The 25,956-nt window shown below is 31.8% G+C and overlaps 4 protein-coding genes across 4 annotated transcripts; all 4 read left to right on the top strand.

The window, feature by feature from the left end:
• The first annotated feature begins 1,205 nt into the window (after positions 1 to 1,205).
• On the top strand, positions 1,206 to 2,774 carry LOC129889948 (subtilisin-like protease). The gene has a single exon (XM_055965428.1). The coding sequence runs from the start codon at positions 1,206 to 1,208 to the stop codon at positions 2,772 to 2,774; it is 1,569 nt and encodes a 522-aa protein (XP_055821403.1).
• A 27-nt stretch (positions 2,775 to 2,801) lies between these two features.
• Positions 2,802 to 3,443, top strand: LOC129889947 (subtilisin-like protease 3). The gene has a single exon (XM_055965427.1). It carries the CDS (start codon positions 2,802 to 2,804, stop codon positions 3,441 to 3,443), a length of 642 nt encoding a protein of 213 aa, XP_055821402.1.
• An 8,952-nt stretch (positions 3,444 to 12,395) lies between these two features.
• On the top strand, positions 12,396 to 16,009 carry LOC129890778 (uncharacterized). The gene is made up of 7 exons (XM_055966261.1): positions 12,396 to 12,630; positions 13,639 to 14,294; positions 14,451 to 14,481; positions 14,587 to 14,687; positions 14,930 to 15,378; positions 15,420 to 15,514; positions 15,615 to 16,009. Exons 1-7 carry the CDS (start codon positions 12,396 to 12,398, stop codon positions 16,007 to 16,009), a joined length of 1,962 nt encoding a protein of 653 aa, XP_055822236.1.
• A 5,971-nt stretch (positions 16,010 to 21,980) lies between these two features.
• On the top strand, positions 21,981 to 24,266 carry LOC129889945 (subtilisin-like protease). Its single transcript, XM_055965424.1, has one exon. It carries the CDS (start codon positions 21,985 to 21,987, stop codon positions 24,226 to 24,228), a length of 2,244 nt encoding a protein of 747 aa, XP_055821399.1. The 5' UTR covers positions 21,981 to 21,984; the 3' UTR covers positions 24,229 to 24,266.
• The last annotated feature ends 1,690 nt before the right edge of the window (positions 24,267 to 25,956 follow it).

Genomic DNA, 25,956 nt, shown 5'->3' with positions numbered 1-25,956 from the left:
ATATAAGAAGAATTGCATCTTATAGTACTATTCATTTGTTTTTTGGATGCTTTAACTTAATTTTAAAATAATAAATTAATCTAATGCGATTTAGCTTTGAAAATTAATCAAACTGACTTTAAGCAGAACGTGACAGAACGGAGGGAGTATAAAATACTTGTCTCAATAGGATTAACCAATGGGCAACATGTTATAAAGTATATATCCATCAAAATTAAATACATTCATGTTCCCATAACCTTGGTAAGGTTCCCCCTATTTATTTCTTTGATCCATCAATACGTCAAGCGTCAACGTCCTATTTATAAATTTATCTCTGGTCTTGATTTTGTCGGTCAACATAAAACTTGCTAATTCTTGATAAAATTAAGACGTAAATAGTTATTTTACATTTTCGCTCTCTCTCAAGTAACATGATACTCTGAAAATAGCGTAATTTAATTTTTTTATCTTTAATTATATAATTTTATAATAGCATATTAAGGCTACCCGTTATGTTGAATTAGAATTTTAAAAAAAGATAAGATATTTATTAAATGATAGGAGAAAGAATCGTTGGGAAAAAAAGAGATATAAAGAATCGTTGGGAAAAAAAGAGATATAACAGCAGCCACTGATTTGCCAGTATAGCCACGTCGTTATAAGAAGTTGAAGACTATTCTATACCAATTTAAGCGTCACATTTGGTTGGTAACAAATAATAAATGAAAATATGGATCTAAAATTTAAGATAAACTAATTATTTGATGTTACATTGCGGTAGGTACCCATAGGAAAGGAAGACAGGACCACCAAATTTAATAATGTCATGATATTTTTCTTCAAAGAGAAATATCTTAAGGTGACTATTGGTGAGTGATATTTGAATAATTTTTACAACTTAAAATACGCGATGAAAATTTACTATGGACATTGCTTTGGAAGTCTTATATTCCAAAAGGGTCTCCCTAGGAAATTCGTGTGTTTTTAATAGTGAAATTGAAAGTCTCGTACACAATAATGATACTAGTCAATATTAATAAGGGCCTCCTATTGAGAGACCAATTAATAAGTGTGATTCACAGTGAGTGTGAGTTGATCAAATTGATTTTGCAAGTGGAGCGAAATAAAATGAATTAGAAAAGTTCAAAGGTAAAAGTACTATAAATATTAGCTCCAAGATTAGAAAGTTCATCAAATTCACTTTCTTTAGCTCATTTGCAGCCATGGAATTCTTGAAAATCATTCTTATTTTCATATTTTGCTCTTTCCCATGGAGTAGTATTCAGAGTGATTTCGAGACTTATATAGTTCATGTTGAATCCCCAGAAAACCAAATTTCTACTCAATCATCGTTGATGGATTTAGAGAGCTATTACCTGTCTTTTTTGCCTAAAAATACTAGCGCAATTAGCTCTAGTGGAAACGAAGAGGCTGCTAGCATGATCTACTCCTATCACAATGTGATGAAAGGCTTTGCAGCAAGATTAACTGCATCACAACTGAAGGAAATGGAGAAGAAACAGGGCTTTATCTCTGCACAGAAACAGAGGATTTTGTCCTTGCACACTACTCATACTCCAAGTTTTCTTGGTTTGCTGCAGAACATGGGTGTATGGAAGGATTCCAACTATGGGAAAGGTGTGATCATCGGAGTTATAGACACTGGAATTTTTCCTGATCATCCTTCGTTCAGCGATTTTGGGATGCCTCCTCGGCCTGCTAAGTGGAAAGGTGTTTGTGAGTCCAATTTCACCAACAAGTGTAACGACAAGCTCATAGGAGCGAGGTCTTACAAACTTGCGAATGGTTCCCCGATAGACGATACAGGACATGGTACACACATAGCGGGCACAGCTGCAGGAGCCTTTGTGAAAGGTGCTAATGTATTTGGGAATGCTTATGGCACTGCTGTTGGTGTTGCCCCTCTTGCCCACATTGCCATATATAAGGTATGCAATTCAGATGGTTGTGCGGAAATTGATATCATAGCTGCTATGGATGCAGCTATAGATGATGGCGTAGATATTCTCTCTCTGTGTCTTGGTGGACGTAGAAAGCTTCCTTTCCATAGTGACAATATTGTTCTCGGGGCGTACAGTGCCACAGAAAGAGGTATTTTTGTAAGTTGTTCAGCTGGAAATGATGGTCCATTCAGTGGCTCAGTAGAAAACACAGCCCCTTGGATTCTTACGGTAGGCGCTAGCACTATTGATAGAAAGATAAAAGCTACTCTTAAGCTTGGAAATAGAGAGGAATTTGAAGGAGAATCTGCTTATCATGCAAAGATTTCCAACTCAACATTCTTCACTCTATTTGATACTGCAAAAAATGCAAGTGATGAATTTGAAACCCCTTATTGCAAACCAGGGTCACTCAATGACCCTGCCATAAGAGGAAAGATGGTCATATGTTTGGCAGGTGGTGGCGTTCCGAGAATTGATAAAGGAAAAGCTGTAAAGGATGCTGGAGGTGTTGGCATGATTATCATCAACAGTCCAGATGACGGTGTCACTAAATCAGCTGATGCTCATGTTCTTCCAGCAATAGATGTTTCAGCTGCAGATGGAACAAAAATTGTTGCATATATGAACTCAACATCAAATTCTGTTGCTACAATCACGTTCCAAGGAACAATAATTGGAGATAAAAATGGCCCAGTAGTTGCTTCATTTTCTTCTCGTGGACCAAGTGAAGCTAGTCCTGGCATCTTGAAACCTGACATAATCGGTCCTGGTGTTAATATCCTTGCTGCTTGGCCTACCTCCGTGGATGACAACAAAAACACAAAATAAATATTCAATATTATATCAGGCACTTCAATGTCTTGCTCTCACCTTAGTGGCGTAGCAGCTCTGCTGAAGAGTGCACATCCTGATTGGTCTCCTGCTGCTATTAAGTCTGCAATGATGACAACCGCTGACACATTAAACCTCGCCAAGAGTCCAATACTAGACGAAAGGCTCCTTCCTGCTGATATCTTTGCAATTGGTGCAGGACATGTTAATCCATCGAAAGCAAATGATCCAGGACTAATTTATGACACACCATTCGAGGACTATGTACCTTATTTATGTGGTTTGAAATACACAAGTCGAGAGGTAGGTAACCTGTTACAACGCAAGGTGAAATGCTCAGAGGTGAAAAGTATCCCTGAAGCACAACTAAATTATCCTTCATTTTCCATCAGACTTGGATCAACTCCTCAGACATATACCAGAACTGTGACCAACGTTGGTGACGCTACATCATCTTATAAGGTGGAAATAGCTTCGCCAAAAGGCGTTGTCGTGAAAGTTAAACCCTTCGTGCTAAATTTCTCAATGCTGAACCAGAAATTGACATACCAAGTGACATTTTCCAAGACAACCAACAGCTCAAACGATAATATTGTTGAGGGATTCTTGAAATGGACCTCTAATAGGCACTCTGTGAGAAGTCCAATTGCACTTGTGTTGATCTAGTGGAACTGCAACATTGACAATTCTAGTGCATAAAGTACTCATTTTGATTGGAGTTGAACGTTGTTACTCCCTCCGTCCCATGTTACGCGAAGATAATTTATTTGGAGAGTCAAATAATTTTCTTGTTTTTCTTGTTTCTCCTCCCTTGTTCTTCTCTCTTAAGCCGAGGGTCTTTCGGAAACAGTCGCCCTATCTTTCAAGGTAAGGGTTAGGCCTGCGTACACTTTACCCTCCTCAGACCCCACATGGTGGGACTATACTGGATTTGTTGTTGTTGTTGTTATAATTTTTTGTGGCTTTTCAAAATACTAGTTCTGAGAAGGTGCGTTGCACGTTTGTCCACTATAACTGTATTAAATTTGTATAGTGGGTGAAAGAGTAATGGTGTTTTTCAAACAGGAAAAACTCAAAACACAATAGTTAACTAAAATACATCTTCAAAAATCAATTCAAAAAAGATGAAAACACTCAATCAATATTAAGAAGAATTCTTCTTGCCTTTACATTACAGATCTTGAAATAAAAAATTATAAGTCATAATCATCATATAATATATATTATTAAAAGTGGAAAGCTCCAAAAATATAAAGTTGGATTACCATTTTACCCCTATACCAAATTAAATTGTTATAAAATGTCGCGACCCAAATACGGGTGTGATTAGGGTTGGGCATAAAATACCGAAAACCGAATTACCGAACCGAACCGGCTATTTCGGTATTTCGGTATTCGGTAATTCGGTATTTCGGTTCGGTATTCGTTACCGAAATTGATATTTCGGTATTTCGGTTTCGGTATTCGGAATTTCCCGAATACCGAACTTTTTAATTTTTTTTTTTTTTTTTTTTTACAAAAAAACTGGAAAAAAAATTACCAAAAAATAAGAGTATAGTAAGAGGAAACTATCTCATTTTTTCATTTCCCTTACCATTTTCATTTCAACTTTCCCACGTTTACCGTATATTATATCATTATATGCACACTTACACGTACATTATGGATAACTGCTAAAATTTAATTCATGTACATGTAAAAATTATAAATTCTAATTTCAAATTTATGCAATTGATTAAGAATTCTAATTTCACTTTGCATGATTTCCACGTTAGTTAGCTACATAAATTGTTTGGTAGTTACATTGAAAACGAAAGATTCCAACTCTTTCATATCTTTGCAGGACTAATTAATAATTAGTGGAGTGATGTAGAGTTTTTGGATAATTCAAAGAAAAACATATGTATAAAAATTAAGTATGATATATTAGAGATTTTTGTTTTCACTCTTTTTCATTATTTTTATTACATGGTAATATTTTTTTTATTCTGTATCGATTCATAAATTATTTTCTCTTTGTTTACGATGTATCATTTCTCCTCCGTAGAATGTGGCTTACGATCAATTTCGATTTCGATATTCGGCAAGTTAAAATGCATATATTACTTAATTATGGTGTAGTAATAAAAATGTAAGTTAAGATATGTATTCTTTAGGTTAATGTAAATATTAAATGCGGATAAATTTTTATTGTATATTAACTATTAAAAAAATATGGTATTACCGAATACCGTACCGAACCAAAATTTTATTTACCGATTACCGAATTACCGAACCGAAGTTTGAAAGTTCGGTATTTGGTATATACTTTGAATTACCGATTACCGAATTACCGAACCCGAACTTTGAAAATAACGAACCGAATACCGAACGCCCACCCCTAGGTGTGATGGCACTCATCTCTATCCACCGAGACAAGTCAACCTAATACCCAACGGAAAGTAGATGCGGAAGAAAAAGACATAAATCAAAATTTAACTTAACCGAAAATACCTAAAACAACCTCAAAATCCCCCAAGATTGGTTATCACGTGTACAAACCACTAATACATTACCGAAGTACAAAAAAAAATATAATCACAATGTCTTTGTCTCTAGAATAGGACTAAAACATAATAAAAGAGTAGGAGGTGTCCGCTAGATGAATGTAACAACTACCTCAACATTCGGAATGATAGTCTCGGATGTAGTGAAAACACTAGGAGATCAAGCAAGTCCGGGCTCACAACCTACACATGTGTAGAAGCAAGGGGTGAGTACCAAACAACACGGTACTCAGCAAGTGGACAATTAAAACTAAGCAAAGCTCAATAGATACAAGTACTCTTGTCCTCCCAACCGACCCTCCTTAACTACAACCTGCATAAAACCAGCCTAACTCTACACTCGTACAATAATAACAGTAATACAATCCACGAATACTCATCAATAGTCTCATCAATGAATCATATCAAGTCAAGTTCAGCATATACATAGCAATAAAGGGGTAAACACAAATTCACAAATATCAACAAAATGCGATGCAATGCAATATGATGATGCATGTCTGTCCTATCAGTACACATCCGCTGAATTACAGTCCGGAACCCATGGGGGACATTTCTATACATATAACCTGCCACGGAGCGTGTGGCCCGACCCCTCAATATATATGGGAAACTTACATAAATATACAATATTAAGAAAATATTTACCATTTATATCAATAAAAAAATAATTTCACTGAACACTTATAATACAGTATATATTACAGAGAACTATTTATAAAACATATATAATACAAGTTTTATAGATGGATAATACATTTATCACATATTTTAATAGACTTATAATACATTATGTTAGTTTCTTACTACACAAACATAATATATATTTTAAAATACTTATAATATATTTATATTGTATGCATAATTCACTTTTAATACAAGTGTAGATTTATCATAATATTACTATATATTGTTATAAATGGTAATAAATAAAAAATATCGCTAAAATCAGTAATTAATTTTTAAAAAGCACTCAATCAATTAATTTTTCCAATATATATTTTCTACCACAGAGCGTGTAGCTCGACCCCTTTGTTTCCATAATACCTGTCACGGAGTGTGTGACCCGACCTCTTTGTTTCATAATACCTACCACAGAACGTGTGACCTGACCCCTTTTGTTTCATATCATTTTCAGTCTCAACACAATATGTCAGAACCAATGCACTAATAACAAAAATTTAGGTCACCTCACTTAGTTTAGCAGAGAAAATGGGTCTGGCCTACGTCTAGACCCATTAGCACTATTATATTCTTAAGGTTTTTTTATTTATTTATTTTTTAAATTTATTCTCATGTATGGGAAAATAGTATAGGATGTTAAATAAATTAACACTTTAGCCCATCACTTAAATTAATTATTTAAAATCACCCATCAATTTATTAATTGAAGTTACCGAAAGGTCCAAAAGATTCAACTTAAATTTACGAAAAGGGTCTTCTCTGAAAGAAGGAGGACTGGTTTTTAAAATGACCTGACAGGTCATTACATTATCCACCACTAAAAACCATGTTCGTCCTCGAACATAAAGTAAGAGAAAGTACCTGAAGCTTCGAAAAGTTGAGGATATACTATTTCTTGCCTTTATACTATTTCTTGATAGGCATTTGCTTAGATTTCTTTTTATACATTAATTAAAATTAATATACATTCAATTATTCTATCCAACTTTTTAAATTCTCTTGAATTTTTGTATCTACAAAACGGCTAGCTATTAGTTAATTAATGTAGTAATTTATTTGTTTGTTTACTGAAAATGAATTGAATTGCTATACGCTTAGTAATTCTATCCAACTATTCAAATTCTTGCTATTTATTTATTGAAGGGTATCATCATCTCTCAACTTAATTTAGAAAATTATTTTGGTCATTTAAGTATAGGACTTTCTATTTATATAATTGTATAAAGAAATAGACATATTATTATTAGTATATAGATAGAGATTGAAATTGGTGATGTGAGAAAATCAAAAGCCTATCTTACTCTCGCACAAATATGGATACATATTTAAGAGCCAAAAAGAACAGTTTTATTTATATAAATCTAGATCTAGATACAAAATATATAATTCAAAATCATAATAAATTAGAGTACGGATGTGATTAATTCCATGATCAATTTTTCAAAAACAAAATTGGAGCAAAGGACGCCCTTGAATTTCATTATTTAAGGATGATATATTAACTATTTACTATTTAATTAATTAGATGTGTTATAACATTTTATATTTAGTGTAGGAATATTATTAGAACAATTTAATATTTAATTAATTAAATATTTTATAATACTTTGAGTTAGGGTAGGAATAAACTGATAATTCAACTTTGGATCTTAGAGCTTCCCACTTCTAATATAATATAATAATTATTTCAACTAATAAATACTACTTTAAATATGAAAAGAAGCCACATCTATTATTATTGAAAAAAATTGTAACTACTTTTTACAATCTCATACCTATCAAGAATTCGTTATTAAATTGAAATAGTATGTTGTCATTTTCAACTTCATTGTATAGCCTCGAAAGAAGTAGTAGTTGTTCGGTTTAAGTGAAGTGTAAATGAGAAATAAGAATTGGAAAATGTAAAGGAACCAAGTGAATGGAAAATGAAAAGTCATTTCTCTCTTATTGATAGAAGAAAGGAAAAAGTCTTGTCCCCTCGCGCCGTCGTCGTTTGGCTCGGCTTCGGCAAATGATTTGATTAATAATTTTTTAGATAAAATTTATTTATTAATCTCATTAATTAATTTCTTTTTCTTAATATTAATTCAGAATTATTGATTAAAAAATTCGTGAATTAATTAAATTAATTAAATTCGCGGAATTAAATAATTACCGAATTAACTAATAAATGGAATTTGAAATTCACGTATTCGGAAAGGACATGTTCCTTCCGAACAGATGTTTCCCTTCGCGGATTCGGAAAGGACATGTTCCTTTCAAATAGACACTTCCCTTCTCAAAAGAAACCATGCTTATTCTGAGCGGATGTGACTGTTCTAAATAGGTGAGTTTGTACCACTGTTGGCTATAAATAGAGAGGCCTCCTCTCAGTTTTTAACATCAAATTTTTGCATATATTTTCTTACAAATAAAGTTGTGTCTTTGTGTGATTACGTTGTTGTTTTTGAGTTCACTGAATTATCGAAGTTTGAGGTACCGCTACTTCTTTAATGTTCCATCTGTTTTATCCTGGGAGGAAATAATCTATAACCTCGAGTACAATGAGGAGATTAAATTCCTTAAGGATATACAGTGAATTATTAAGGATAAACACAGTGAATTTTGTGGACTCAAATACTGTTTATTTATTTCATCTTAAATGTTTCTGATTTGTTAACTTTAATATAGGATAATACAGGAAATAGCAGCAGTTACTTATAATGAGATGCTTAATATTTTTTGACATTAGAAAAGTTAATTTATGTATCTTGTGATATAAGAAGATGGTTAAGGAAGTTAGAATAGGTAGTTAGAAGCAGGAGCAGTTTAGTCCTTTTCCAGTTTTTAGTTAGAACTAACTAACTAACAATTAGTTAGATAGTTAGAAATTAATCAGCTATATATACAGCTGATAACTACACATTGTAAAGGTTTGGGGCATTTCAGCCCAATATTGAAAGCTACTGTACTCGCCATCTCTCTTCTTCATCTTCATCTCCTTCTTCTTCTTCACTTTTTCCTTTCTCTAAATAATCGATCTTTAGAAAAGAATATGGTATCAGAGCCCTCATTACAGTGATTACTATGAAAATTTGCTCGTAGTTGAGTCAAAGACTCAAAACCAAAGTCAAAGATTCGTCCAATCTCAAGCTGGTTCTGCAGATCTAAGCTCCATTGAAGCTGAAATCTGCAATCAACAGTTATTTCTGCAACAAAACTTTAGAAAAAAAGTTGAAGAAAATGGCAGGTGAAACCACAGCTCTGTTATATCGAAAAAAGACGGTTTAAGTGCAAAATTAATTTCATCTTTATAAGAAAAAATCAATTTTAGTAAAAAAGGAGTCGCCACTTAATTTTTTAAAAAAAATTAAGAAAACTTAATTTAAAAGACTCTAACAGATTTAAGTCTTAAAAATTTAGAGAAAAAGGGTACGAGGTTCATATTACTATTTTAAGAAGGTTTTAGCACTTAAAATAGCCGCTAACATGCGGTTATCCAACGATTTGAAATTTATTTGACTAACTTTAGGAAATATTAATTTAAAAGAAAACGAAGACTTTGAAATTATTTTTTAGAAAAAAAATAAAAAAATTGATATCTAAGCAATCATGAACGACATAAATAAAATAATTATTACAAACCGAATTAATAAAATAATAATAATAATAAAAAGTAATGAATATATAAAAATATGGCCCGACACTTAGTTTCTATACGCCTGGACTAAGCTGTTGGGCCACCTGCGCTTTGGATTTTTGGGCCAATTCTGATGTATATCACAACCGTATATACACTGTATATTGGTGCATACAACCAACAGTTTTCTTGTATATCAGATATACATAAAATTGCATATCAGTCAATTTTGCTCCAGCGCCTGTAGAAATACTTAGTAAACATGTTAATAATAAATAATATGAATAGTAATAAATAAAATAAAAATAATAACAATAATAATAATAATAATACAAAAATAAAAACCGTCTTATGAACATGGGAGGCCTTGGAAAGCAACGGTAATTTCTTCATTGGCCATTTCAACATGTAACATATAATATATAATGTAAACTAAAATTAAAATTTCCGTCTTTAAAATGGAGAGGCCTCGAAACCCGACGGAGAGATTTTTTTCATTGGCCAAAATAAAGTCTGTTACATAAGTAGTAGACATGTAATCATTCCTCCAAATAATATAAACTATTTTAAAACTTATTTGAAAGAAGTGGGTACTAACTTTATTTAAAGTAGTAGGGTAATAACTTTATTTAAAGTAGTAGGGTAATAACTTTATTTAAAGTAGTAGGGTAATAACTTTATTTAAAGTAGTGGTGAAATAACTTTATTTAAAGTAGTGGTGAAATAACTTTATTTAAAGTAGTGGGATAATAACTTTATTTAAAGTAGTAGGATAACAACTTTATTTAAAGTAGTGGGATAATAACTTTATTTAAAGTAGTAGGGTAACAACTTTATTTAAAGTAGTGGGTAATAACTTTATTTAAAGTAGTAGGGTAATAACTTTATTTAAAGTTGTGGGGTAATAACTTTATTTCAAATTTAATAAAGGGAGACAAGATTAATTGTGATAAATGCCAAAATAATTACTACATGCTAGCAAATTTTATAAAAAATATACTATAATTATTTCCTAACAGTCAAATATTTCAATCAACAAATTATGCTCGATTAACAAAATATTAAACATTTTCCAAATTTAAATCAAGAAAATAAAATATCGGTTATCAATTAGCTAATCAAATAGATACCCAAATTAAAAGATATGCATTTAGACAATAGCAAATAATAACAATCTCACCGTAAAAAAAAACTTAATTAAATACAAGAATTTAAACATGAACATAATTAAAATGTAAGAACATGAATATGAACATGAAACCTTAATTAAATACAAGAATATAAACATGAACATAATCAAAATGTAAGAACATGAATATGAACATGAATATGAACATAAACATGAACATAAACATGAACATAAACATGAACATAAACATGAACATGAACAACAACAAAAACAAAAATAACATAAATACGCTTTGCAATCTTAATCAATTATGAATGAACAAAAATCTTTGAATCTCGAGTTTATCAAATCATTTGGAGCAAAAATAAAGAACTAAAGTGGTGTAGTAACATGTGAACAATATGAATCTTATAAGCAAGAAAATAACAATAATGGTTAGAGTAATTAATCAGCCCAACATTTGTTATGAAAACAAAATCAGTAAAAGGAGTCTAACATGAGAAAGATCTAAATCTTCCAAGCAAAAAAACTTATCAAGAACACCAAACACAAGATGTAATCAACCCAACATATACACAATAATCATAAAAAAAGAATGAACTTCTAGATCTAAAAGAACACAACATATATAGTAAAATAAAGTTAAACGAAACTATACCAAGACGGATTTGTAAAGATCCATCTTAAACCTCTCGTCTTGTTAGTCTAGCGGCGGCTTGGTGGCTTTTTCTGCGTGGTTTGTCGGAGCTCTCGTCGGAGACGAGTGGGAGAGAAGTATTCGGTGGTATGTAAGAGGAGAGAGATTGAGAGATAAGGGGAGAGAATGGTGAGGAGGGTAACTTGTCTTGTTTTCTCTTTTTTTTTAAAAGATGAAGAGAGTGTAGAGAGAGAGATAGTGAAGAAGAGAGTTTTTGAGAGAGATAGTGAAAAAGAGAGTTTTTGAGAGAGATAGTGAAAAAGAGAGTTTTGAGAGAGGGATAGTTGTTTGATAATGGAAAGAGAAAAGAAGAGATTAGTTTTAGGATTTTTTTTATTATTTATTTATTTATTTATTTATTTTTATTATTATTATTATTTAGAAAAAATTAAAAATTTCAAAAATACAAACCATAATTGAACTAACCTAACTAAAATTGTATTTAGTAAAAAAATAAAAAAATTTGAGATAATTTTCGAATAATCACATAAATAGTAATCAAAGATATAGTTATATAGAAATATGTATGTTATAATAAAATTTATATAAAGATAAAAATAGTTAAGAATAATATATATATATATATATATATTTATTATTTTTATTTTTATAAAAGCTAATTATTTCAAAATATTCGAATTCAAAGAAACTCGATAGCTAATTTGCATTGTGGATGGTCAAAATTGGGTGTCAACAGGCTCCATATCTAGCTCAGAATCTCAATCAGACTCGCTTCAATGTTCAATGGGCTGGTATACCTATTTCTACAAGCTCTGCGAGTAGCAATGGGCAAGGTATTGATTATAATCATCCTCTATTTCTTAGCCTTACAGGTGTGAGTGGAATTAGTATTTTATCATTTCAGCTGCAAGGTGTGGAAAACTACACCTTATGAAATCGATCAATCAAACTAGCTCTGTTAGGAAAAAACAAATTAGGTTTTATGGATGGAACATGCAAGAAGGAAATATATATTGAAGAACTGTGGGGACAACGGGAAAGGGTGAATGCTATTGTGTTGTCATGGTTAATGAACTCAGTTTTGAAGAGCCTGCTTAGTGGAATTGCATTTTCTTCAAGTGCTTCAAATGTGTGGACTGACCTGCAAGAAAGGTTTGATAGAGTTGATAGATCAAGAACTTATAGTTTACACAAAGAAATTGCCACTTTAAAGCAAGGTACTACTTCTGTATCAGTGTATTTAGGGATGAACACGAAAAATCAAAAAACCGAACCAAATCGATAACCAAACCAAATCGGAAAAAAATCCCGACATTTATTTGGTTTGATTTGGTTTGGTTTTTAAATTTAAAAACCGACTATATTTGGTTTGGTTTTGGTTTCAAGTCTGAAAAAACTGAAAAAACTGAAAAAACCGAACCAAACCGACTTTATATATACATATTTTAAAAATTAAATTTGTATATATATGTGTGTATTTTAATTTTTTTATGAAAAAAATACAATTTATATTGAGTTTTTATATTTTTGATCTTGGGCCATTCTTTTGAATTATATTAAATAAAGTAAAAATAAATAAAATATAGACTTCATACGCAGAAAAGATACTCACAATTACAAATAGTAAAACTTTAGGTGAGTCATTCTCTATTATTAAACATGTATGCGTCAATCTTGGCTAGTAGCTACTGGCTACAATGAAATTTATAATAAGAAAATACTTTTGAAATTTATTTTCTATTTATTCAAATAGTGACTACAAGGTATTTTAAAAACCGACAAAACCCGAAAAAACCGATAAAAACCGACAAAAACCGAATAGTAAAAACCGATATAGTTTGGTTTGGTTTGGTTTGACAATTTGAAAAACCGACTCAATTGGTTTGGTAATTTTTTAAATAAAAATCGATCCAAACCGAACCGTGAGCACCCCTAAGTGTATTATATAAAGCTGAAAGCCTTATGGGATGAGTTTGAAGTGTTAGTACCATCACTCTATTGTAACTGTGAGAAATCCAGAGGATTTGTAGCTCACATGAATAGACAAAAGTTGTATCAATTTCTAATGGGATTAAATGACTCATACCATCAGGCTAGGAGTCAGATTATCATGATACATCTCCTACTAACTATCAATCAAGCATATGCTATGATAGTAGGAAATAAGAGCCAAAAATCTGTTGTTACAGACATCAATAATTTGGGACTATATTCATCCATTATAGATTCAGCTGCTATGTACTCTAGAGGTGGCAGTAGTTCAGGTGTCAGTAACAGATTCAAGAAAAATACACTTTTAATCTATGACTTTTGTAAGTGTAGAGGCCATACCAAAAAGTCTTACTATAAGATTGTTGGGTATCCTCCAGATTTCAAGTCCAAGAGGAAGATACAAAGTGCAAACACTGCTTATGCTGATACTACTGGCTTGGCTAGTCAACCACAACAATCAGTTAAGGCTAATTTTTCTTATGATTTGAACACAAATATAACTGGTGACTTAGTATGGGGTAGGAATATCACAGCACAGCACACTATAGACAAAGTTTCAGCTGAAGCTTCTACTTCCAATAAGACTATAAGTCAAGCTAAGAAAGATGCCAAGCAATTAAATCAGGGTTGCACATTCAAAAAAGATCAGTATGAACACATTCTCAAGATGATGAGTCAACAATCAGGCTCAAAAGTTACTACATCTGATTGCAATAAGGCAAACACTGCAAGTACAACCTTATTTGTAACTGAAAATAGTGATGTGTGGATTGTAGATACAGGTGCAACAAACCATATAGTTTCTAAGTTGGATATGCTACAAAAGGAATCTGTGCTAAAACTTAACACTCCTAAGGATATATGTTTATCAAATGGTGGTACCACACAAGTAACTCATATTGGTTCTTGTAGTTTGTCAGCTAGAAGTATAATTACTAATGTGTTCCATATACCAGAGTATAAGTATAACTTAATATCTGCCAGCAAAATAACAAAGGAATTAGGTTGCTCAGTCTCCTTCTTCCCTGATTTTTGTGTTTTCTAGGAGCTTTACACTGGAAAGATGAAGGAAGTTGGTAGAGAAGAAAGAGACCTATATCTGTTGTGGAGATAATTAACTCAAAGCAATGCAACTAATACTAAGGACTCTGCTCATGTTGTTGATACTGGTCATTCAACAGGCAAGGAGTCAGACACGGAGCTATGGCATCAAAGACTTGGACATGTATCTTCGGCTGTACTTGCTAAGATGTTCACTATGAATAAAGACAGTATGTGTAAGGTGTCTAATTGTTTAGTTTGTCCATTTGCAAAGCAAACCAGACCTGGTTTTTCTTCTAGCAATATCAAAAATAGTAGATGTTTTGACTTGATACATGTTGATCTTTAGGGACCCTATAATACAACTACTTTTGATGGCAATAAGTATTTTTTACAATAGTTGATGATTTTTCAAGAATGACCTGATTATTTTTACTTAAACAAAAGTCAGATGTATGTGTGTCTCTTAAAATATTCCTGTAGTATGCTAAGAATCAGTTTGGCAAAGTGGTCAAAGTCCTAAGATCAGACAATGGTACTGAGTTTGTTAACTCAGTATGTGATAGTATGTTTAAAGCACTGGGTATTATATATCAAAGATGTTGTCCTTATACTCCTCAACAAAATGGTGTGGCTAAGAGGAAACATAGACATTTTCTAGAAGTAACAAGAGCCTTAAGGTTTCAAGCTAAAATACCTATTAGGTTTTGGGGTCACTGTGTCCTAGCTGCAACTTATCTCATTAACAGAATCCCTAGTAGTGTGCTTGAGTTTCAAACTCCTTATGAAAGACTTTATGGTATAAAACCAGTGTTATCTCATTTGAGAATAATTGGTTGTCTAGCCCTTGCAAAGCATCTCACTGAACATGATAAATTAATGTCCAGATCAAAGTCAGTTGTTCACATGGGATACTCTGAAGTACATAAAGGGTATATTTTGTTTGATCTACACAAAAATCCTTCTTTATCAGTAGAGATGTTATCTTTAGGGAAGACATATTTCTTTTTGCCAAGGATGACATTTTTGCTCAACAGCAGCTATTTGTAGACATCTTGCAAGGGTTAGGTGAGACTGATCAAGAGCTACATCAACTAGCTTCTTTAATAATCCTAAGTAATGTTCCATCTGTCATATTAGAGGGGGGTAGAAACATGTTTTAATACAGGTGGTGAGCAATTCTGTGTGCAGCAGCCTAAAAAACAGCTACCTACTGATGCAAGTGGCTCTGAGGTATCACATACAGAAGGTCCTATTATTACTAGAAGATCTACAAGAGCTAAACAACCTCCTCTATGGCTGAAGGATTTTGTTTCCTTGAATGTCAAGCAGGATGTTCAGTATCCCTTGTCCAACTATGTGAGCTATTCTCATTTTTCACCCACTTATCAATGCTTTATTGCTGCTACTTCAACTGTGACAGAACCTAACAGCTATGTAGAAACAATCAAGGATCCAAGATGGGTAAAAGCTATACAGGCAGAAATCCAGGCTTTAGAAAGCAATCATACTTGGGAGATCACATCCTTACCTGCAGGGAAGAAGCCTATTGGTTGTAGATGAATCTATAAAGTTAAATACAAATCCACAAGTGAAATAAAGATGTTCAAAGCAAGATTAGTTACAAAGGGCTATAGTCAGCAAGAAGGAATTGATTACAAAGAAACCTTCTTTCTAGTTGTGAAGATGGTTACAGTAAGAGTTATTCTCTCGATTGCAGCTTCCCGGAAATGGATGTCTTCAATGCTTTTCTACATGGAGACCTGGAGGATGAAATCTATATACAACTTCCTCAAGGGTTTGTCAGTCAAGGAAAGAAAGTGTGTAGACTGACAAAGTCTCTCTATGGACTTAAGCAAGCTCCAAGGCAATGGAATCACAAACTTACTGAAGCTTTGATTTCTCTCAAGTTTAAACAAAGTCAATATGATTACTCCTTATTCATCAACAAATCAGCAGAAGGTATTGTAATTGTACTTGTATATGTAGATGATATGTTAATAACTGGTAGCAGCCTAAAGTTGATAGAAGAAACAAAGAAGGCTTTACAAAAGGCCTTCAAGATGAAAGACCTAGGGGAGCTCAAATACTTTCTGGGAATTGAGTTTACTAGATCCACAGAAGGGATACTTATACATCAGAGAAAGTACACTCTTGAACTTATAGCAGAGGTAGGAATGACAGCAGCTAAGCCAGCAGGAACACCTATAGATGTCAACATCAAACTAACATCAAGGCAGTATGATGACCATGTGAACAAGAATCAAGAAGCGTCACATGACCCTCTGATAGACCAAGCAACATATCAAAAACTCATAGGTAAGCTATTGTACCTCAATATGACACAGATATATCCTTTATTACTCATATATTAAGTCAGTTCCTAAATCAGCCAAAGAAATCTCACATGGATGCTGCACTAAGAGTAGTCAGGTATTTAAAAAGGCAACCTGGACAAGGTATACTACTGTCCAGCCACTCAAACAATCAAGTCATTGCATTTTGTGATGCAGACTGGTTGCTTGTCCACTCACCAGGAAGTCAGTCACAAGCTACATGATCAAGATGGAAAAGTCCTTGATATCATGGAAAGCCAAGAAACAGACCACAGTATCAAGAAGTTCAGCTGAAACTGAATATAGAAGCATGGCTTTCATTGTGTCAGAACTTGTATGGCTGCTAGGAATGTTGAAAGAAGTGGAGGCTGAAGTTGAGGTGCCAGTGCAAATGTATAGTGATAGCAAAACTGCAATTCAGATTGCAGCAAATCCAGTATATCACGAAAGAACAAAGCATATAGAAATAGATTGTCACTTCATTAGAGAAAGGTTGCAACAAGGCTTGATCAAAGTAAATTACCTACCAACTCAAGAACAACCTGCAAATATATCAACCAAAGGACTGTCTAGAGGTCAACATGAGCATCTTCTATCCAAGATAGAAGTCTTGAACATTTTTGCACCTCCTAGCTTGAAGGGGAGTGTTGTGATATACGAAAATGGTTAAGGAAGTTAGAATAGGTAGTTAGAAGCAGGGTCAGTTTAGTCCTTTTTCAGTTTTTAGTTAGAACTAACTAACTAACAATTAGTTAGATAGTTAGAAATTAATCATCTATATATATAGTTGATAACTACACACCGTAAAGGTTTAGGGCATTTCAGCCCAATGTTAAAAGTTACTGTACTCGCCATCTCTCTTCTTCATCTTCATCTCCTTCTTCTTCTTCACTTCTTCCTTTCTCTGAAACACTGATCCTTAGAAAAGAACAATGCAAGTAAATATATCATAATGGAGCGTACATAAATTCATCGTTGGGTTCAAAGTTAAGTCCTTTTATACGTAGATTTGACATAAGAATATTACTCTTTACAAAATATAGCATTAAGATCTTGTGTCAGATATTGGAGTTTTGATATTTTAATGTTTCATGAAAAATTAACCTTCTATTATATAAAGAAAGTAATATATTTTAATTACTTACCATAATTTTTAATAGTCAGAAAAGAAATTGGCAATCAAGAAGATGTATGAATAAAGAAAATTATTACAAAATGTCTAGGTGGTGTAACATCAAATTTAAAGAAAAAAGTACAAGTTCAAACTGGGAAAAAAATAAAGAAATGTCATGCATAATGAAATACATCACATTAAAATATACAAAAAAAATATTGTCATATTGATTGAATTACATTTTTTTAAAAGTCGACTTGATATAGACAAAATGTTTCGTATGTATAGAAACATAATTCTATTAAATGGATAAAAAATAAACAGAAAAGAGAGCATGAGTATATTAAAAATAATGATACACTATTTCTTGAACTATTTTAAAGGAACTGTATATAAAAAAATAACTACAAATTCTAATACAATAAAATCCAATGTAATGTTTAGCTAATGTACAGGAATTTTTTAGACATTAAAGATTACATATAGAAAGGAAAAAGAACAAACATGTTGTTTTAAAAAGATAAATGATTATCAAACAACGAAAAACACAGAAGTATAAATATTAACCAAAGACTTACTTTTTTATGGGCCTAATTGAAAAAATATCCTGCAGGATTCAAGATGCTTACCCTCAAAATAGTTAATTATAAATACAAATTGGGATTAACTTTATTATATTTATATTCTAAAGTGGAATAAATGAAGAATGCGAAAATATAATAATCAATTACAAAGTTATATTTGAAAATTAAAAAGATGGAAACACGAAAAATAAAAATTAATTTACAATTTCGTATCCGGAGAATTTTCATCTTGTAACTATGATAATTTACATATTTCTCAATAAAAAGAAGATGATTATGCATGAAATAATAAAGAATACAAATAAATGAATTAGCAAGGATTCTTACAATTACAAATTGGTAATAGAAATTTTACAAGTTATGCATACTAACCTAACGTAGAAGCAAGATGATTACAAATTTGGATGGAAAAAGGGAATATAAATAATGTTATTGGTGAGTGTCTTTGATAGACTCTTCATTACCTCCACTTATTACAAATTAAAATTGAAGGTTATCTTAGACTCTTCATTACCCACATTTAGTATATGAATACCATTATTGCATTAAGCTCTTGTTTGATGCATGAATTTAAATATAATTATTATTTAATATTTATTTAATTAATTAAATATTAATATTTAATTTAGTCTAGGGATAAAATAGGGGCAAAATGGTAATCCAATTTTAAGGTTAGGAGTTTTCCACTTTTAATAATAGATGATGATAATAAACTATTAGCTATGAGACTTGTAGTAGGAGCTTTAGTGCACCGGACTGCCTTTAATTTAAATAAACAAACAACTAATAAATTATTTTTTAAAAAGAGTGTTAAGTAATAAAGATCAAATAAAATAAAACCGAGGGAATAGTAGCAATGTTCTCTTTTATTCTCGTTCTTGTCAATAGTATTTCTTTAGATGTTGAAAATTGAACATTTTTTAGTTATAATTTATTCTGGATATTTGTAAAATATCTGAGCTATAAATATGACGGATTTTACTATTTTCAGATCGGTTGAAATATGTAAAACTTATTTTGCCAAAAATTAAGTAATCCTTAAATGAAATTGGACTTGTCTTCCAATTAAACACTTGGCTATAAATCACAAGTGGGCAAATATGTTAGAAGGTACTATCCATCTAACTTTATGTGATGTACTTTAAAGGAAAAATTACTAGAAAAATCACTTTTTAATAAATAATTACTGATTTTAGCGATATTTTTTATTTATTATCATTTATAGCAATATATAACAATATTATGATATATCTACTATGTATTAAAAGTGAATTATGCATGCAATATAAATGTATTATAAGTGTTTTAAAATATATTATACTTGTTTGGTAAGAAATTGACACAATGTATTATAAGTGTATTAAAGTATATGATAAATTAAGTATCCATGAATAAAACTTGTATTATATAAGTTTTATAAATTATTCTCGCTAATATGTATTAAAATTGTATTATAATTGTATTATAAGTGTTCTGTGAAAAAAAAATATTATTGCTATAAATAGTAAATATTTTCTTAATGTTGTACATTTATGTAAATTCCCCTACTTTAAATGCCACGAAATTAAGTATGTACATCTTTTGATAACTTTGGTAGGGTTTTTCCTATTTAATTTGTCGACCCATTAAATTGGCGCCAACGTCCTACTACTATATGTCATTAATGAGATTGATATTATTTTTTTAAGGCATAGTACATTTTTAATTTGACTTTAGCTGACTATTATGATCTCTAACTTAACTAGTGTACAAGTATGCACTTTAACTATCCAAAACTTGAATAAATAGATACATTCATCCTAAACAACAATTTTGTGTCATACATGGCGTCTTACATGTATTATGCCACGTAGAACACGTGTGACTGCTTGTTCAATTTTATACAAGTTTAAGTGTCTACTTGTGTACATCAAAAGTTGGAGGGCGTAGATGCCAGCTGCTGAAGACAAGTTAAAGGGAATATTTATGTAGTATGTATTTTTTTTATTGTTTGGATTTTGTTCCATTTTTTCATAGGCATAATAGAGAAATATGTTTTTTAATTTGGCTTCAACTTGCATTTATGTTCTCCAACTTTGAATGTACATAAATAGACACTTAAACTTGTAGAAAATTGAACATGTAGACACACACGTCCTATGTGGCATCCTATGTGGACAATTTGCGTCCAACGTGACGTTCTATGTGTATTATGCCACGTAGGATACATGTGCCAATTTATTCAATTTCATACAAGTTTAACTATCTACTTGTGCATATTCAAAGTTGAAGAGCGTAAATAAAAATTGAAACCAAGATAAAGAGCATATTTATGTATTATGCCTTTTTTTATTTAGCTCAGGGCATAAATGTTTGATGTGTTACAAAGAAATTGTACCAACTTTAGCTTTGTTATTATGGATTTATACAATATAGTTCAATTATAATTCTCTTTCACACTAGTGGCCTTTCTTTAGTAGTTTTTCCTCGTGACATATTTCGTAATCTACAATAATGATACTAACCAAATTAAGGGCTATTATTCATAAAAAACAAGGGAAAATGTCTTGATATACTTCTCAATTTTGTCATTTAGAATATCTCATATATACTTTTATCGCTTAATATACCTCCATTATTACAAAAATTGCTCACATATATTCCCCATCATTAAAAAAAAATTGCTCACATATATCATTTCATCTTTAAAAAGTGAAAAAAAATAATTTTTTGATTTTCAATTTTAAAAAAAATAATCATGTATGGGGTTTTTGTTTGTTTGTTTTGAGAAAGTAAAAAAATAATAAAAAATATATACACCCATACATGTGGATTTCTTTTTAGCCAATTTAGGGGTATATATAATGTTTTTCACGCATGAATTATATTTTGACTTCTTTGATTATCATGATTTGAGTTTTCAATTCTTATTTTATATTTATTTTTTCATTCTTTGGTGTAAATGGAAAAATGAGAAAAAAATTAAAACTATTTTTTGCAGCTATATTGTAATTTAAAACTAATTTGCTGCTTTATTATAATTTATTTTTGCATCTATAAAAAAAAATTGGGGCATGTATAATAAATTTTACAATAAAAGTAGTGAGAAAAATAAATTTTACCATCAAAATAATAAATTCAAATTAATCGTTGAATCAAAAAAGTCAAAAAAATAAATTATGTGTGAGAAGGATCAAATATACCCCTATATTTATTATTTTTTAAAATAAAAAAACTTTAAAAAATAAATTTTTTCACCAGAAAAGTTATATGTGAGCAATTTATTTAATAGTAAAGATATATATTAGCCACTTTTATAACCAACAACTTTAAATAATGACAAAGTTTAAGCTATAAAATGATGCAGTTCCCACTCAAGAGTTCATCAATTTTGATTTTGCAAGTGGAGCAAAATAAAATGAATGTGTATAGTTCAAGGACAAAGCACTATATATATAGATAGCTCCGAATATCAAAGGCTCATCAAAAACATAATTTAGTACTATTACTATACCATTTGCGGCCATGGGATTCTTGAAAATCCTTCCTATTTTCATCTTTTGCTCTTTCCCATGGAGTAGTATTCAGAGTGATTTCGAGACTTATATAGTCCATGTTGAATCCCCAGAAAATCAAATTTCTACCCAATCATCGTTGACGGATTTAGAGAGCTATTACCTGTCTTTTTTGCCTAAAAATACTAGCGCAATTAGCTCTAGTGGAAACGAAGAGGCTGCTAGCATGATCTACTCCTATCACAATGTGATGAAAGGCTTTGCAGCAAGATTAACTGCATCACAACTGAAGGAAATGGAGAAGAAACAGGGCTTTGTCTCTGCACAGAAACAGAGGATTTTATCCTTGCATACTACTCATACTCCAAGTTTTCTTGGTTTGCAGCAGAACAAGGGCTTGTGGAAAGATTCCAACTATGGGAAAGGCGTGATCATCGGAGTTATAGACACTGGAATTCTTCCTGATCATCCTTCGTTTAGCGACGTTGGGATGCCTCCCCCGCCTGCTAAGTGGAAAGGAGTTTGCGAGTCCAATTTCACTAACAAGTGTAACAATAAGCTCATTGGAGCGAGGTCTTACCAACTTGGCAGTGGTTCCCCGATAGATGATGATGGACATGGTACACACACAGCAGGCACAGCTGCAGGAGCCTTTGTGAAAGGTGCTAATGTATTTGGGAATGCTAATGGCACTGCTGTTGGTATTGCCCCTCTTGCACACATAGCCGTATATAAGGTATGCAATTCCGATGGCGGTTGTTCTGAAAGTGATATTTTAGCTGCCATGGATGCAGCTATAGATGATGGTGTAGATATTCTTTCAGTATCCCTTGGTAGAAGTCGTTCAAGTGCTTTCCATAGTAACCCTATTGCTCTTGGGGCATATGGTGCAACAGAAAGAGGTATCCTTGTAAGTTGCTCTGCCGGCAATAATGGTCCTTTCATTGGCTCAGTAGGAAATGCAGCCCCGTGGATTCTTACAGTAGGCGCTAGCACTCTCGATAGAAAGCTAAAAGCTACGGTTAAGCTTGGAAATGGAGAGGAATTTGAAGGAGAATCTGCTTATCAGCCAAAGATTTCCAACTCAACATTCTTCACTCTATTTGATGTTGCAAAAAATGCAAGTGATGAATTTGAAACCCCTTATTGCAGACCAGGGTCGCTTACTGACCCTGCTATAAGAGGAAAGTTAGTAATATGTTTGGCAGGTTGTGGCGTTCCGGGGGTTGATAAAGGACAAGCTGTAAAGGATGCTGGAGGTGTTGGCATGATTATCATCAACCCTTCATTTTATGGTGTCACTAAATCAGCAGATGCTCATGTTCTTCCAGCGTTGGTTGTTTCAGCTGCAGATGGAACAAAAATTCGTGCGTATATGAACTCAACATCGAACCCTGTTGCTACAATCACTTTCCAAGGAACAATAATTGGAGATAAAAATGCTCCCATAGTTGCTGCATTTTCTTCTCGTGGACCAAGTGAAGCTAGTCCTGGCATCTTGAAACCTGACATAATCGGTCCTGGTGTTAATATCCTTTCTGCTTGGCCTACCTCCGTAGATGACGACAAAAACACTAAATCCATATTCAATATTATATCAGGCACCTCAATGTCTTGCCCTCACCTTAGTGGCGTAGCAGCTCTGCTGAAGAGCACACATCCTGATTGGTCTCCTGCTGCTATTAAGTCTGCAATGATGACGACCGCTGACACGTTAAACCTTGCCAATAGTCCAATACTAGACGAAAGGCTCCTTCCTGCTGACATCTATGCAATCGGTGCAGGACATGTTAATCCATCGAGGGCAAATGATCCAGGACTAGTTTATGATACACCATTCGAGGACTACGTACCTTATTTATGTGGTTTGAACTACACAGATCGACAGGTAGGTAACCTGTTACAACGCAAGGTGAATTGCTCGGAGGTGAAAAGCATCCCTGAAGCACAATTAAACTATCCTTCAATTTCCATATTCGGACTTGGATCAACTCCTCAGACATATACCAGAACTGTGACCAACGTTGGTGACGCTACATCATCTTACAAAGTGGAGATAGCTTCACCAAAAGGCGTTGTCGTGGAAGTTGAACCTTCCGAGCTAAATTTCTCCCAGTTGAACCAGAAGTTAACATATCAGGTCATATTTTCCAAGACAACCAACAGTACAAAGCCTGGAATTGTTGAGGGTTTCTTGAAATGGACCTCTAATAGGCACTCTGTGAGAAGTCCAATTGCACTTATGTTGGTCTAGTGAAACAACAAGATTGACAATTCTAGTTTTTTTTTCGAGTCACAAATCATCATATATTACTACAATAATACCATTAATCATATATTATTATTATTATTATTATTATCATTATTATTATTTTGGAATTGGTGAACCTCGTGTACTTTCTATAGTTCTTTTATTCAATATATTTTATGGATTGATTATCATTTTCTTACCTCTTGAACTTTCTTTAATTTTTTTTCTCGAATTTATTTTGCTCTGATATATTTACTTTTTTTCCAACTGTATCTAACTCATTCTTATTTGTTTTTCTACATTTCAAATTTTATTTTGCAATTGTGCATCATTTACTTCTCAATCACAACATCAGGTACTAAATTTCTAAAAATTATTATTTTTAAAAAATATAATATAATTTGTAGGAATATGTATGAGATTTTTGAGAAAAGATATAAACTTTAGATACATACACGATTATTTGTCATTTGAGAAGGCTACAATTTCTTAAAGGCAAAAGCTAATCATCTGCAAACATAAATGTTTCTTATGTTCACATTAAAGCTATTTGTTGTTGAAATATCAACAGACAAAGAAAATGCCACCCTAAATATTTGATATATTAAAAAAATTACAAAAGAGTCAAACCAATTCAATTCATCGTATATAGCGACAAATTACTGTATTTTAAAATTATAATTAGTCATTAATTACATGTGTTAATATTATATGTATTATTTTTTAAGTTAATTTATATTAATCACGGGACAAATGTGTAATGCACGTTTGCAGAGACTAGTGTAAAATAAGTGCATATATTACTCATTTTGATTGTAGTTGAATGTTGTTACTCCCTCCGTCCTATTTTACATGAAGATAATTTATCTGGGAGTCAAATAATAATTTCTTTAACAATAATTTTTCTTCTCTTTTCAAAATATTTTAAATTATTAGCTACAAGACTTGTAGTTTTCTTTGAACTACAAGGTAATTTATAAGGATAATTTAGTAAAACAAACATCTAATAAATTATTTCTTTAAAAGAGTATCAAGTGGATCAAATAAATAAAATAAAATGGAGGGAGTAATAACAATGCTCTCCCTTATTCTAGTTCTTGTCAATAGTACATATTTAGATGTTGAAAATTGAACAATTTTTAACTATGATTTATTATAGATATTTGTTAAATAATTGAACTATAATATGAGGATTCTAACATTTTCTAATCGATTGAAATATGTAAAATCCAATTAAACACTTGTCTATAAATCACAAGTGGGCAAACACGTTAGAAGGTGTACTTTAAATGGCCACAAAATTCAAAAAAGATCAGAAAATTAACAATTTTAAATAAGTCGTATATATTTGAGTAACTATAAATCGTTATCTAATTAAGATGGAAAAAAATAGTTATATAAAAATATCATCTTTTTAGACCAAATTAAAATGAAAAGTCATAGGAGTAACATAAATTGGGATAAAGTACATCTTTACCGAAGTTAAATATATACATCTACAGAGAATCACAAGTGGGAAAACACGTTAGAAGGTAAGCTTTTCATGTGATGTACTTTAAATAGCCACGAAATTTAAGAAAGAACAGAAAAAAATTATAATTTAAATAAGTCATACATATTTGAGTAATTATAAATCATCTTCTAATTAAGAGAAAAAATAATAAATTTAGTTATGTAAAATATCAATTTTTTAGACCAAATTAAAATGAAAAGCCATAGGAGTAATATAAA

The sequence above is a fragment of the Solanum dulcamara genome, chromosome 5, assembly GCF_947179165.1.
Source record: "Solanum dulcamara chromosome 5, daSolDulc1.2, whole genome shotgun sequence".
NCBI lineage: Eukaryota > Viridiplantae > Streptophyta > Magnoliopsida > Solanales > Solanaceae > Solanum > Solanum dulcamara.
Note: the sequence above shows the minus strand (reverse complement) of the source record. Positions and strands in the feature narration are given on the sequence as shown.

Coding starts and splice junctions, on each gene's coding strand:
- LOC129889947 (XM_055965427.1), top strand. CDS start 2,802: ATGTCTTGCTCTCACCTTAGTGGCGTAGCAGCTCTGCTGAAGAGTGCA.
- LOC129889948 (XM_055965428.1), top strand. CDS start 1,206: ATGGAATTCTTGAAAATCATTCTTATTTTCATATTTTGCTCTTTCCCA.
- LOC129890778 (XM_055966261.1), top strand. CDS start 12,396: ATGGATGGAACATGCAAGAAGGAAATATATATTGAAGAACTGTGGGGA. Junction 15,379..15,419: donor TACTCTGAAGTACATAAAGG/GTATATTTTGTT, acceptor CTTCTTTATCAG/TAGAGATGTTATCTTTAGGG. Junction 15,515..15,614: donor AGACATCTTGCAAGGGTTAG/GTGAGACTGATC, acceptor GTTTTAATACAG/GTGGTGAGCAATTCTGTGTG.
- LOC129889945 (XM_055965424.1), top strand. CDS start 21,985: ATGGGATTCTTGAAAATCCTTCCTATTTTCATCTTTTGCTCTTTCCCA.